Source organism: Triticum aestivum, chromosome 5B, assembly GCF_018294505.1.
Source record: "Triticum aestivum cultivar Chinese Spring chromosome 5B, IWGSC CS RefSeq v2.1, whole genome shotgun sequence".
NCBI lineage: Eukaryota > Viridiplantae > Streptophyta > Magnoliopsida > Poales > Poaceae > Triticum > Triticum aestivum.
The window spans coordinates 621288585-621300417 of record NC_057807.1 but is presented as its reverse complement, the minus strand read 5'-3'; the positions used below and the strand labels follow the sequence as shown (position 1 = coordinate 621300417).

The following is an 11833-nucleotide window of genomic DNA, read 5'->3' as shown; positions in this document are numbered from 1 at the left end:
TGTTACTACTCAAGAGCTGCAGCATGCGAGCATGCCAGAGAGAGAGAGAGAGTTGCTTCCGGTTTGTGCCTCGTTCGTTATCGCTCTTCACCGTTACTCTTCCCATCCCGTGATAACGACTCGACTATATCCATCTCGACGTTGACGGCCGCCGCCAGAATTTCCCTTTAAATACCGCGGCGCACCGTGATTCATTCCCTCACTCACACAGCAGATCAACCAATCCGACGAGCATCTTCACAGTTCTCACTCCCACTCACGTAAGATGGCAAGCACTCAGGTATTTACTACTGCAGCGCACGGTCGATCGAGTAACTTTGCAAGCAGCTAGGTGCGTGGCACACCATGAGTCCAGTAAGCTCATTTGCATGGTGCACTTGTGTGCTGCTTGTTTCAGGACGTGAGCATGGACGGCAGCCTTGTGGACTACGCACCGTTCGGCTCGAGCACGACGACGCTGTCCGTGCACAACGAGGAGGAGACGGGCATCACTGTGGCCGTGGGTGGCAACGAGCCCAGCGGCCGGTACATCCTGGTGGCGGGGCGCGCCGACGAGAAGGACGGCGTGCGCCTGCCGATCCCGGCGGGAGTCCTGAAGCCTGGGACCACGTACCGCGTGGCCGGGTGGATTAGCCTGGGCGCAGGAGCGGCACGTGGCACCAGCCACCCGGTGCGCATCCACCTTGACGTCGACGATAATGGCAACGAGACCCTGGTGGAGTGCGGCGCGGTGTGCGCCCAGGAGGGCGCGTGGACGGAGATCATGGGCGCCTTCCGCCTCAGGACGGAGCCGCGCAGCGCCGCTGTTTACGTCCACGGCGCCCCCGCCGGCGTCGACGTCAAGGTCATGGATGTCCGCGTCTTCCCTGTGGATCACAAGGCGCGCTTCAGGCAGCTCAAGGACAAGACTGACAAGGTGAGCATGCATGCATATATTTATTTTTCATGGACGTGCATGCATATTTGATGTGTCACCTAAGGTGATCATACGATCTCCATTGACGCAGGCACGCAAGAGGGACGTCATTCTCAAGCTTGGAGCGGGCGCGGCGGCGTCCGTGCGCGTGGTGCAGCTGGACAACGCCTTCCCCTTCGGGACATGCATCAACACGTCCGTCATCCAGAAGCCGGCCTTCCTCGACTTCTTCACCAACCACTTCGACTGGGCCGTCTTCGAGAACGAGCTCAAGTGGTACCACACCGAGGCCCAACAAGGGCAGCTCAACTACGCCGACGCCGACGCGCTGCTCGCCTTCTGCGACCGCCTGGGCAAGCACGTCCGCGGCCACTGCGTCTTCTGGTCCGTGGACGGCGACGTGCAGCAGTGGGTCAAGAACCTCAACAAGGACCAGCTCAGGTCCGCCATGCAGAGCCGCCTCGAGGGCCTCGTCTCCCGCTACGCCGGCAGGTTCAGGCACTACGACGTCAACAACGAGATGCTGCACGGCCGCTTCTTCCGCGACCGCCTCGGCGACGAGGACATCCCGGCGTACATGTTCAAGGAGGTCGCGCGCCTGGACCCGGAGCCCGCGCTCTTCGTCAACGACTACAACGTCGAGCGCGCCAACGACCCCAACGCCACGCCGGAGAAGTACGCCGAGCAGGTCGCGTGGCTGCAGCGCTGCGGCGCCGTCGTGGGCGGCATCGGGCTGCAGGGCCACGTGCAGAACCCCGTCGGGGAGGTCATCTGCGCCGCGATCGACAGGCTCGCCAAGACCGGCGTGCCCATCTGGTTCACCGAGCTGGACGTGCCCGAGTACAACGTCAGCCTCCGCGCCAAGGACCTGGAGGTGGTGCTCCGGGAGGCCTACGCGCACCCGGCCGTGGAGGGCATCGTCTTCTGGGGGTTCTTGCAGGGCACCATGTGGCGCGAGAACTCCTGGCTCGTCGACGCCGACGGCACCGTCAACGAGGCCGGCCAGATGTTCCTCAACCTGCAGAGGGAGTGGAAGACGGACGCGCGCGGGAACGTCGACGGCGACGGCAACTTCAAGTTCAGGGGCTTCTACGGGAGGTACATCGTGGAGGTCACGACGGCGACGGGGAAGCATATGCTCAAGACCTTCACCGTGGAGAAAGGGGACACCGACACACCTCTCCTTGTGGATTTGTCCGACGCCTGACTGACGGACGGTGAATCTATCTACGATACTCCTATTTATACCAATCTAATTACATGCATCATTTGTGTGTGATGTGATTGAAGGGGAGACACGTCAAGGAATAAGGTTGAATAATTTTTCACATTTCTAAGGTAACGGGTATTGTATTTTGTAAGAGAAGTGTAAGGTATTTGTGCTCCTAAATCTAGTGGAGATGGTTAAAGCAAGAGGCCTATTGGTCTTATATTTTATATGTATCCATGGTATGTATCAATGTATGTGCAGACATTACTCTCACTGATCTAAAAGATATTATTAAATGGACTTGACAAAAGATGATGTTTACTCTGTTAAAACATATTACAAGAATCTGATTGAAAATGGTATCAATTTTCCACATAGCTTTATGTGGAAAACAAAAATTTCTCTGAGAATTAAGATCTTTAAGTGGTTAGTTCTTAGAAATAATATCTTAACAAAAGAAAATTTAGTTAGGAGGGGCTGACTTGGTACCAGGCCTTGTCCCTTTTGTGGTTTGGATGAATATCTATTGATCATTCTTTTCATGAAGTGTTCCCTAGCTAGAAGGCTGTGGAATATTAGAAAATGTGCTTTAATTTGCTTGACATACGTGACAAATCATATGATTTGCTTAATACTCCCTTCATTCTTTTATATAAGGTGTATTTGTTTTCTGATAAAATACCACAATGTAATGTGTATTTCTTCTAATTATTCATAATTCTCATTTTTGTTTCTGTTTTTCCTTCTTTAAATCCGGGATTAAAAAAACAAATTTCAAAAGGTTGCGACTACTGAAAATATATATCGAGAAATCATGAAATGTTTGGGAATTCAAAAAGCATTCGGGAAATCATAAAATGTTCATGATTTCAAATAAAATTCATATTTTTAAAATATGATTTTGTATTCAAAAAATATTAGGGAATTTGAAAACCATGTCCATGAAATTTTAGAAAATATTCATAAAATTAAAATAGATTCGTAAATAACGAACAAAATGAACCATCGCTTAGGTAGAGGTTTTATTTGGAGAACTGTAGAGGTTGTTTTATGATTTTATTTAGTCTCTCGCGCATCGGGTAAAAATGGGTTTCCATATTCTGTACAGCTTCGTAAAGGTTAGTTTTTGTAAGCAACTCCCTCCGTCCCAAAATAAATGCATCAACCTTAGTACAACTTTGTACTAGAGTTAGTATAAAGTTGAGACACTTATTTTGGGATGGAGTATAAAAATGACTAAATATCTATTTTTGCCTCCATCCACGGCTATTCTCGTACCACAGTTTTACTGGTTATGGAAAAAACTGCTATGCTAGGTCAAGGTGGGACACATCATGCATCAGACTAGCTCAGCCAGTGGTCCATCAATGTAGTTTGCTCAGCCAAAAAATCTTTCGTTGTGGTGCCTTAGGAAATCAAATTGTGATGGGACCATCACATTTTCAGTTTTTGAAATGACATTTTAAAAGTTCCTTCTCATCATGACATCACTCAGACATAGTTTGTGAAAAGAAAATTTGAAAATCCTTATCTCATCTTGGCATTTTGATCATACCTTTTTTTTAATCTCTACAACCATCTGCATAATCTGATTGTTTTTCTCCCGTTACAACACACGAGCATGTTTGCTAGTATATCTAAATAGCACGAAATCATCAATGATTTCCACAAAATTAAAAAATGTTCATCTCTCGAACGAAAACCAGATCGATGATCTGCCCTTACCACTGGCTTCCTTGCGACAAGTTCTTTGAATCTTGGCAGGTCAATTTTTGTCAAAATATAGCAACATGGAATCTAGTTTTCAAGAATTTGTCGAGACGACCTCACTGGTGAAGATGATCGCTAATTAGATTAGCAGTTTGTGAGATAAACTATTAACAATTTAAATTTAGCATTTCATACAGTCAGGCTGTCAGCATGAAGCATGAGATTTCTGCATTCATGCAAGTTCTCTTGGAAAATCCCATTGAGAGGCACTAGCACAGTAAGACACATGGATTTTCCCTAATATAACAGATATATAACTTGTTTTTTTAATGAAAACATTACTAACATGGTCCTAATTATAGTAATCAAACATTTTCAGGTTGTTGATAGTTCGCTTGGTGGGGAAAAATTGGATCTTCTCTTCTCACTTCAAGATTTATAATCTAAAGCCATGATTGAGGTCACATATTTTAAAATAATGAAGTCTTAAGCAAACCTTTTTAGACATTTATTCAAACTATATATTGTTTTATTCATAATATGATATAATTTGCCTTTTAACAAACCAGACCTTTGCGGAGGCTTCCCCGATATATACTTTATTTTAACATTATAATGGATGAGAAGGAAGAACATAGGGCTATCCAAGCCGGACGTCCCTTGATAAAAGCAACACAACTATAGACACTGCAACGCAACACAAGCATATACAAACACAAGAGAAAAGAGATAGACTAGCAGCTTTAAAAAAAACTATCAGATCTCTTATAGCTCCATCAAGTGTCAATTTCATGCCATGAATGTAAAGTATGTACCAAGTACGATGAATAGCAATGAAATGTTCAGCTTTGAGCAACTACCAGGCTGAGGCTATCCAGACATGTGAATGGCATTCGAAATAAACTTCATCTAGATGCACGGTAACACTTGCATGGCAACCAAGAGGGAACTCAGACGAGTAATGTAGTAGTTCCTTCTGGCCACCCCAAGGCTTTCGTATCACCACTGTAGTGCACAGGAATTAGCACTAAATTTTTTTTTTAGGAAAGGAGCCCAGCTCCTCGATATATCACCACTATATACTCTGGGCACCCTCTTACGCCAGGCCTCTGACCGCAGCACACTCGCTGACAGCCACACAACAAAAGATCAAGAACAAAAACAAAACAGCTACCAGGTGATACCATTTCCACCTCACACAGGAGTAACCAACCCAGGCGAAATATTACCGCTGCGCACAGACTCCAAATTCCCCTAGGAACATCTTACATTCACCAAAATAGAAACCTACAGGCTCAAACTCAAACAAGCAAAGTGTCAACCAAGAGTTAATATGTTATCTGCGCACATGGCTGTAAGTTCCTTCGGTTGGCTTCCGGCGAGTACAAGACTGCCGTTCAAAGTGATTAGTAACTGCATCGGCGGTCAGCGCACATCGCTATGCCTGCCCGTTCAGAATTTCATATTTAGTCCGTCTTGGATTTCTGAAGGGAAGAAACAGTAGTTGCAACACCTACTGTCAGATGCTTCTTTCGACAATTAAGTTAGTTCTCAAACTAAAAAGCAGTGCCAAGGATTGATTTACTCGATCATACCCAAGATCACGAGCTGCATATACCAAGACGAGCATCCACCATCTTGAGCAGACGGGTGACTTCATCTTGCTTGATTGCGACGCTCACCACAGCCAAGAGGTCGTTGTCGTCGTTGCCATCATAGAAGCATCCTCTTTCCTTTGCATCGGCCACTATCTTCTGCCAGATTGTCCTGCTGCTCGACAACGTAGCAGCGTCGCCAAGAATCCAGAAGCAATGCCTGCAAAAGAACACAGCAACAGAAGTGCGCAGAACTGAAGTAGCAAGATCACATAAGACCCCAATTTTACTATGACCTGAAGAAGTCCTCTCAACCAACCAGGCGACAAATTGTTCACTCACTTGGCTCGTGTTTGCGCCACATTGGTACGCCTCTGATCGGAGAGGAACCCGACCGATCCATGGGTATTGGCCCGCACAGCGGAGAAGATGACGACATCCTCCTCGGCACCCTGGAACCCGTCCACGGTTCGGATCTTTACGGATAAACCGCCGTACTTGTCGTGCTCCAAAGCAAGGCTCTCCTGGATGGCGCGGACTTGGGCCTTGTACGGTGATACCACGCCCACGCTGAGCTTGCTTTTTGTGTCAACTGACTCAGTACACACAAACCCAAACTAGTCAACTGATGATAGGAAGCGAAGGAAAGGAAATATGTTTGATGAATCTACAGCTGCTGAATATATAGGTAGCTGCAGCAAACCTTGGGACAATCTCTGCACAATCCGGGTCACCGCAGCGACCTCAGCAGCATTGCTTAGGCTTGTGCCATGCATGCCCGAGCTTTCGATCCCACCTTGGATGTTGATGAAGGAGTAGGTGCCATACATTGGGCCATCCAGGAGCTTCCTCTCGTAGTCTCTGTGAAGGACGTTGGGGCCATCTGTTACCTTCCTACAGTAAAAACTCGAGATGGGGAACTTGCTTATTTCCGGGTGCATCCTGTACTGCACATCGAGGAGGTGCTTCGGGTGTCCTAGCAAGCAAAGCCTCTCAAACAGACTTCTTCCAAAGCCGGCCTCAACGCTGAGCTGCAGCAGCCAATTGTGAGTGTGAGCATTGCTTGATCTGATACACCAGGCTGACCGACCGATAGGCTAGAAGAAAAAGGATAACATTACCTTGCTTTTGACAAGCGCTGGTAGCTGGCATTCATCACCGATAAGAACAGCACGGTGGATACCAAGCTGTAGAGGTATCAGTGACTCGCACTCCTTGAGCTGCGCCGCCTCGTCGATAACAAGGAGCTCAAACCGCTGGAAATCACGGACGCGGCGCAGATTGAATGAGCTAGCAGCAGTGCAAAGTATGATCGTGGCGTTGTTCAGTATGTAGTCTTCGATTTTGCTTGAATCGCTTGGAAGCAAATCAAACCAATCGGGCAAGTGTTTTAGCTTGTTAAGACACAATGCTCTTGCTTCTTGGAACTCTGGCCACCCCCCGTTTTTGAGGAAGAGTTTCCCCAGCGGGCGCTCCGGCTCGGACCGGAGAAGTTTCCCGAAAGCTTCGAGCGAGCGCAGGGTCTCATCCAGGTAATCAAATCTCCTAGCGGGTAAGGGCAGATCATTGCGGATAGTCTCGAAGCAGCGGCGCAGTGCTTCCTCGTGACATTCGTAATTTTCTATGAAGAATTCCTTGAATGTCAACTTCCTCCTCCTCTCTAGTTCAGCATCCCCCACCCCTTGCAGCCGCAAAATATCACCCGTACGCTCCGGTCGAACATCCTTAAGATACGAAGAGTGCATGGCCAATGGCTTGGCAAGAAGTTCTAGCATGCGGTTCACATAGTGCCTCCAGCGTGCCGCCACATTCACAAGTCGGTACACACGCCGATCCAAGAAGATGTTTGCGAGCTTTTCATCCACGTTCATCCGATCTTCGTTGCCAAACAACACGACATTGCCCAGCGAGAAGTGTTTGCCACCGCCGCCATATGACTCATCCTTGAGAAGACCGAGGACACGGGAGGCAACCTCCACAACCGCCGTGTTGGTCGGAGCGCAAGCTAGTGTCCTGCGGTTTTTCATCAGCATTGACCACAAGAGAGATATGATGGCCTTGGTTTTCCCTGTCCCAGGTGGTCCCCAAATAAGACGCACCCAGCACCTAGCTTGATCCATTGCTGAAACACAATCAAGTACCGCCTTCTGCTGTGAGGTGTTGAGCTTGAATTTTTCAAGGCCATCCAGCGCCTTATCTGACGCTAACCCTGAAGGTACCTCTGGCAACAATGAATTGCGATCCTGGCCGGCCTGCCATCAGAAAATAGGAACCATCACAACATATTGATCGAGTAGAAAGACGCAAACCATGCGATAGTACTAAATAGATACATACAGTTGGAGCATACTCTGCAATCCTCTCTACGAGGCTACTGCCCCAACGGCTAAGGATGCCGGCTTTCAGTTCCAGTGCATCATGTATATGATTGTTGGTCTTCATATTGATAAGAAAGACCGCAAAAAGAGGCAATGCGATCACTTCTTTTTGACCTTGTCGTTTGACAGGTAGTTTACCCGACAGCAGCCTTATTAATATTGTTGTGCCAGTGTCTACCACTTGGGGGGGAGGTGTTGGTGCATTTTCCTTTTCTTTTTCGAAAAGGGGGTGAGCCCATGCCTCTACATCAACTGCTGTGGCATTTTTCTTGAGAAGAAATGGCACGGCACTGTCTTGTGAAGAGGTGACAGTATTGTCCATATCTTCAGAATAGCCGGTGGTGGTGCCTTCGTCATCCTTGCTTTCACTTTTACTATCTTCGGATGGAGGCACTACAGCTATGACAAATGGGTCCAAATCTATGTGGCGGGTCGGTTTCCGACTTGTGAGCACCAATATATCCTCGACTTTCGGGGCGTAACTACCAGCTGGCCGAGGTTCCTTGAACGAGATACAGAATTCTGAAGTGCGTTCCTGTTGGATCCAGATCACTTGGGCCACCGGCGCGTGCCGGATGCCGTGCAATGCGGAGCAGAGATCCGCCCGAGCTTCTTCCAATAGTGGAGCCATGAATGAGCCCATGTACCCCTCTACCGAAGTGAAAGTTGTTGGTATCACCTTCACCTGAATGAAATGAAGCACGTACATATATAGAGGTTAGCAGCAACTTGTCAGATCTTTGTAGGAGCACTTTTATTTTCCTTTCGAAAAGAGGGTTGAGACCCAGTCCTCTGCATTGAACGGGGAAAGTATCGGGTGCTCCCACTTGGGGTGCTCCCGGTGCTCCAAATTAGAAAAAAAAACATTCTTAAATGTTTCCAAAAAATCCAAAAAAAAGTGAATGCTCACAAGGAATGTGACTACAACCCATAAAATTTCAGGTCCAAACTCGAAACACACATTGAGAAACAAAAATGTGAATTCTAGCATGAATAGTGTAAGAAAGACAAAAGCAACAGATGACACTATTCACATCTGGATTTCACTTTTTTGTTTCTCAATGTGCATTTAGTGTTTGGACCTGAAATTTTTAGGGGTTGTAGTCACATTCCTTGTGAACATTCATATTTTTTTGAAACATTTAAGAACGTTTCTTTTTTAATTTGGAGCACCGGGATTCCCCACGATGGGAGCACCTGATAGTTTCCCGCATCAATCGATGCACACAGACGTCAAACAATTGTTGCAACGTTTACACGGTCCAGCACAAGTTTAGGAAATATAAAAAAAGGCCAGACAGAACAACCAATGAGAAAGAACACCAATATATGAAGCCTCATGCAACACAAATCCTATTAGTACGGTGCCACCCATATAGCCATGTGCAATAACGGCAGCGCAGGCACAGCTAGATCGATGCCCGTGCCCTGAATGTGATCGCATCTATGATGAATTTCGAAAATACCCCCCCGCCCCCCAATCCCATATTTTTTTCGATAAAGGGTGTGTTTTATTAACTCAAAACGAAGCATTAGAAACACAATGTGTACATCCCTCTGCATAACTTAGATTGACACAGCCCCCAATCTCATATGAGCCCTAAATTAATTTCGAAAGCTTGCTCTACAGCTGATCTAACATTACGCATATACTTCATCCAGAAGAAGCAAGCTATACTTAGCCTTGCCAAGTACTCCCTCCGTCTCAAAATAAATGTCTCAATCTTAGTACAACTTTGGGAGTGGTACAGAGCGTCAATATATGATTAATGGAAGCAAGAAACAAAGGAAGGGAAAGACTCGCCTCGTTCTTGAAGAAATCATCGTTGAGCAGATCTTGCAGTTTCCATGAGAAGCTCGGCTTTGGCGGCCCCTTGTACCTGTTCCAATCTGGCGTAGTGGAAATGCTCCTCCATGGATCCGCTTTCCCCACAGGTCCAAGCCGCAGGACTCCGCCGCCTAGGGAAGCCTTCCTTCGCAGACGCCCCGCGGTGGCTCTGCTCAATGCGGCGAGGCGTGAAGGAATCAGACGGCGCATAGCCGCAGCCATGCTTGGAATGGAGCGGCAGCCTCCAGTAGGAAGATGGGAAAAGGGTCTGCGTTTTGGGACACTCCGCCCTTGTCTTCCGATGTGGGCTCTGTCCCTGCTCTTCCGACGATTTGGGCCGTGTCCGTCCCCTGGTTTTCTTTATTCGGCCTGCTTTAGGTTCACGGCTCCTTTTTGTTCAACGAAAAAGTAAAATGAAATCCACTAAAAAAAACTCGAATAGGATCATTCTTTGCTCCACGGCTCCTTTAGTAAGGAATAGTGAAATGAAAAAAAAATTGAATTGTATTTCTTCTTTGGCCATTGCTCGACACCGGTCGACCGGCGCCAGCCTCAGCTGGTTGCATCCCGACCGCACGATGTGACTTCTCCCAGCCGTCACATCTACCTCCCCGCTTTATCTCCACGCACCCGTTTCGTTTTCCCCCAAAATTGCATCAACGTGCACGGGAAGGCGACAACAAGCACGGCCAACCGCCGTCGTGGACCCGCGGGCTTGCAACTGACCTCGGCTCGCTGCGTCTCAAAGAAAATAAGTCATTGTCGGTTCAGTCGCCATTGTAGCATCCCACAGACACGGTTCCAGTTGGCCGTTGTCGCCATTGCAGCATCTCAAGCGATAGTTCCAGCTCTCCGGGGTGGCCGTTGTAGCATCCCATAGCACAATTCCAACTCGTCGTCATCGCCATTGCAGCATCCCGAGCGATGGTTCCACCTCTCCAGGGTCGCCATTGCAGCATCCCATGACACATCCAGCTCGAGTGGTCGCCAGTTCTAGCCCATTGCGGTCACCATTGCAGCATCTTATGGCTTAGGTTCTGACTCGTTGTCGTCATAGTTGCAACATCCCGTCGCCACGGTTCCAGCATACAAGGACCTCCGCCATAGCACCCCAGGTCGCCGAGGATTCAGCACGTGGTGCACCCCCCCGGCCGTCGTCATCGTAGCACTCCAGCGCCGTGGTTCCAGCATGCAGGACACACTGTCATAGCACCCGTCCGACGCGGTTGCAACACGCGATCCACACCAATCGTAAGCGTCATAGCACCCCCGCCGTCGCGTCCCTAGTTGCGGCGTGCGCTGCCTTGCCGTCGTAGCACCCTGCCACTGTTGTTCTAGCAAGACAGGGTGCTGGTCACATCACTCGGCGTCGACGGCTCCATCACCTGCCTCTCTCCCCGTTGCATCATGTCGCGTTGGATGTCTCATTGTCTCCAGCCCTGACGGTTGAGGCTCTGATGTGGAGAGGAAGGGCGTGAGTGGGCGATCGTCTGAGATAGGAGAAGGAAGGAGAGGGGGAAGGGCATGAAGGAGGTGTGAGACAGTGCACGGAGGTGGTGTGTGGCCATCGACGACAAGGATCCGCGTGGCTCTGGAGTATCTGCCCGATGAGAAAATGGATTGCGACTTGGGGACAAGAGTTGTTGTGTGTCGGGGGCCTTTCCCTGGAGATAAGCATGGGGAACTAGTGGGAAGGGCCTATAAATGATGTGCCCCATGTCCAAGAGAGCGTCCGATAGAGGTGACCGCCCAAGCTTTGACCGGTCGCCCGACATACAACATTTACCTTCTTCTTATGGTGGCACTATTCACGCGTTTAGTTCAAAGGAATAGAACAAAGAAACAATAGATGATTTTTGTTTGCGAATAAAACCCTGCATTTATATTAAAAACTTCTAACAATGCAGGACATCTCAAAAACCAAGGAAATTACAACCAGGTTCTTACATAGCGAAACAAACTTAATCTCCAGTATGAGCCAAAGGCGCACCATCACGGCCGCTCCATCGCTGAAGTCGGCCTGACATTGTATCCTACAATCGACGAGTCTTTGCGCTAAGGTCTAGTTGCCAACGCCACAAATAAAAACTCGTTATCGTAGAAGCCTTCTGCATATGGGAAATTCTAGAGTTGTACCATTTCCTAAATAAACCTTCCAGCAACTTCGCAACAATGGTGGAGAGAGCGCTGCAACAA

The 11833-nt window shown here is 48.3% G+C and overlaps 2 protein-coding genes across 2 annotated transcripts; one reads left to right on the top strand and one right to left on the bottom strand.

The window, feature by feature from the left end:
• The first annotated feature begins 214 nt into the window (after positions 1-214).
• Positions 215-2441, top strand: LOC123117223 (endo-1,4-beta-xylanase 1). The gene is made up of 3 exons (XM_044538036.1): positions 215-280; positions 398-916; positions 1008-2441. Exons 1-3 carry the CDS (start codon positions 266-268, stop codon positions 2121-2123), a joined length of 1650 nt encoding a protein of 549 aa, XP_044393971.1. The 5' UTR covers positions 215-265; the 3' UTR covers positions 2124-2441.
• A 2996-nt stretch (positions 2442-5437) lies between these two features.
• On the bottom strand, positions 5438-9725 carry LOC123115117 (helicase sen1). Its single transcript, XM_044536377.1, has 7 exons — positions 9690-9725; positions 8594-8653; positions 7769-8494; positions 6553-7683; positions 6135-6462; positions 5774-6023; positions 5438-5651 (listed from the first exon to the last, which is right to left on the bottom strand). The coding sequence occupies exons 1-7, from the start codon at positions 9723-9725 to the stop codon at positions 5438-5440; spliced, it is 2745 nt and encodes a 914-aa protein (XP_044392312.1).
• Positions 9726-11833: the final 2108 nt, after the last annotated feature.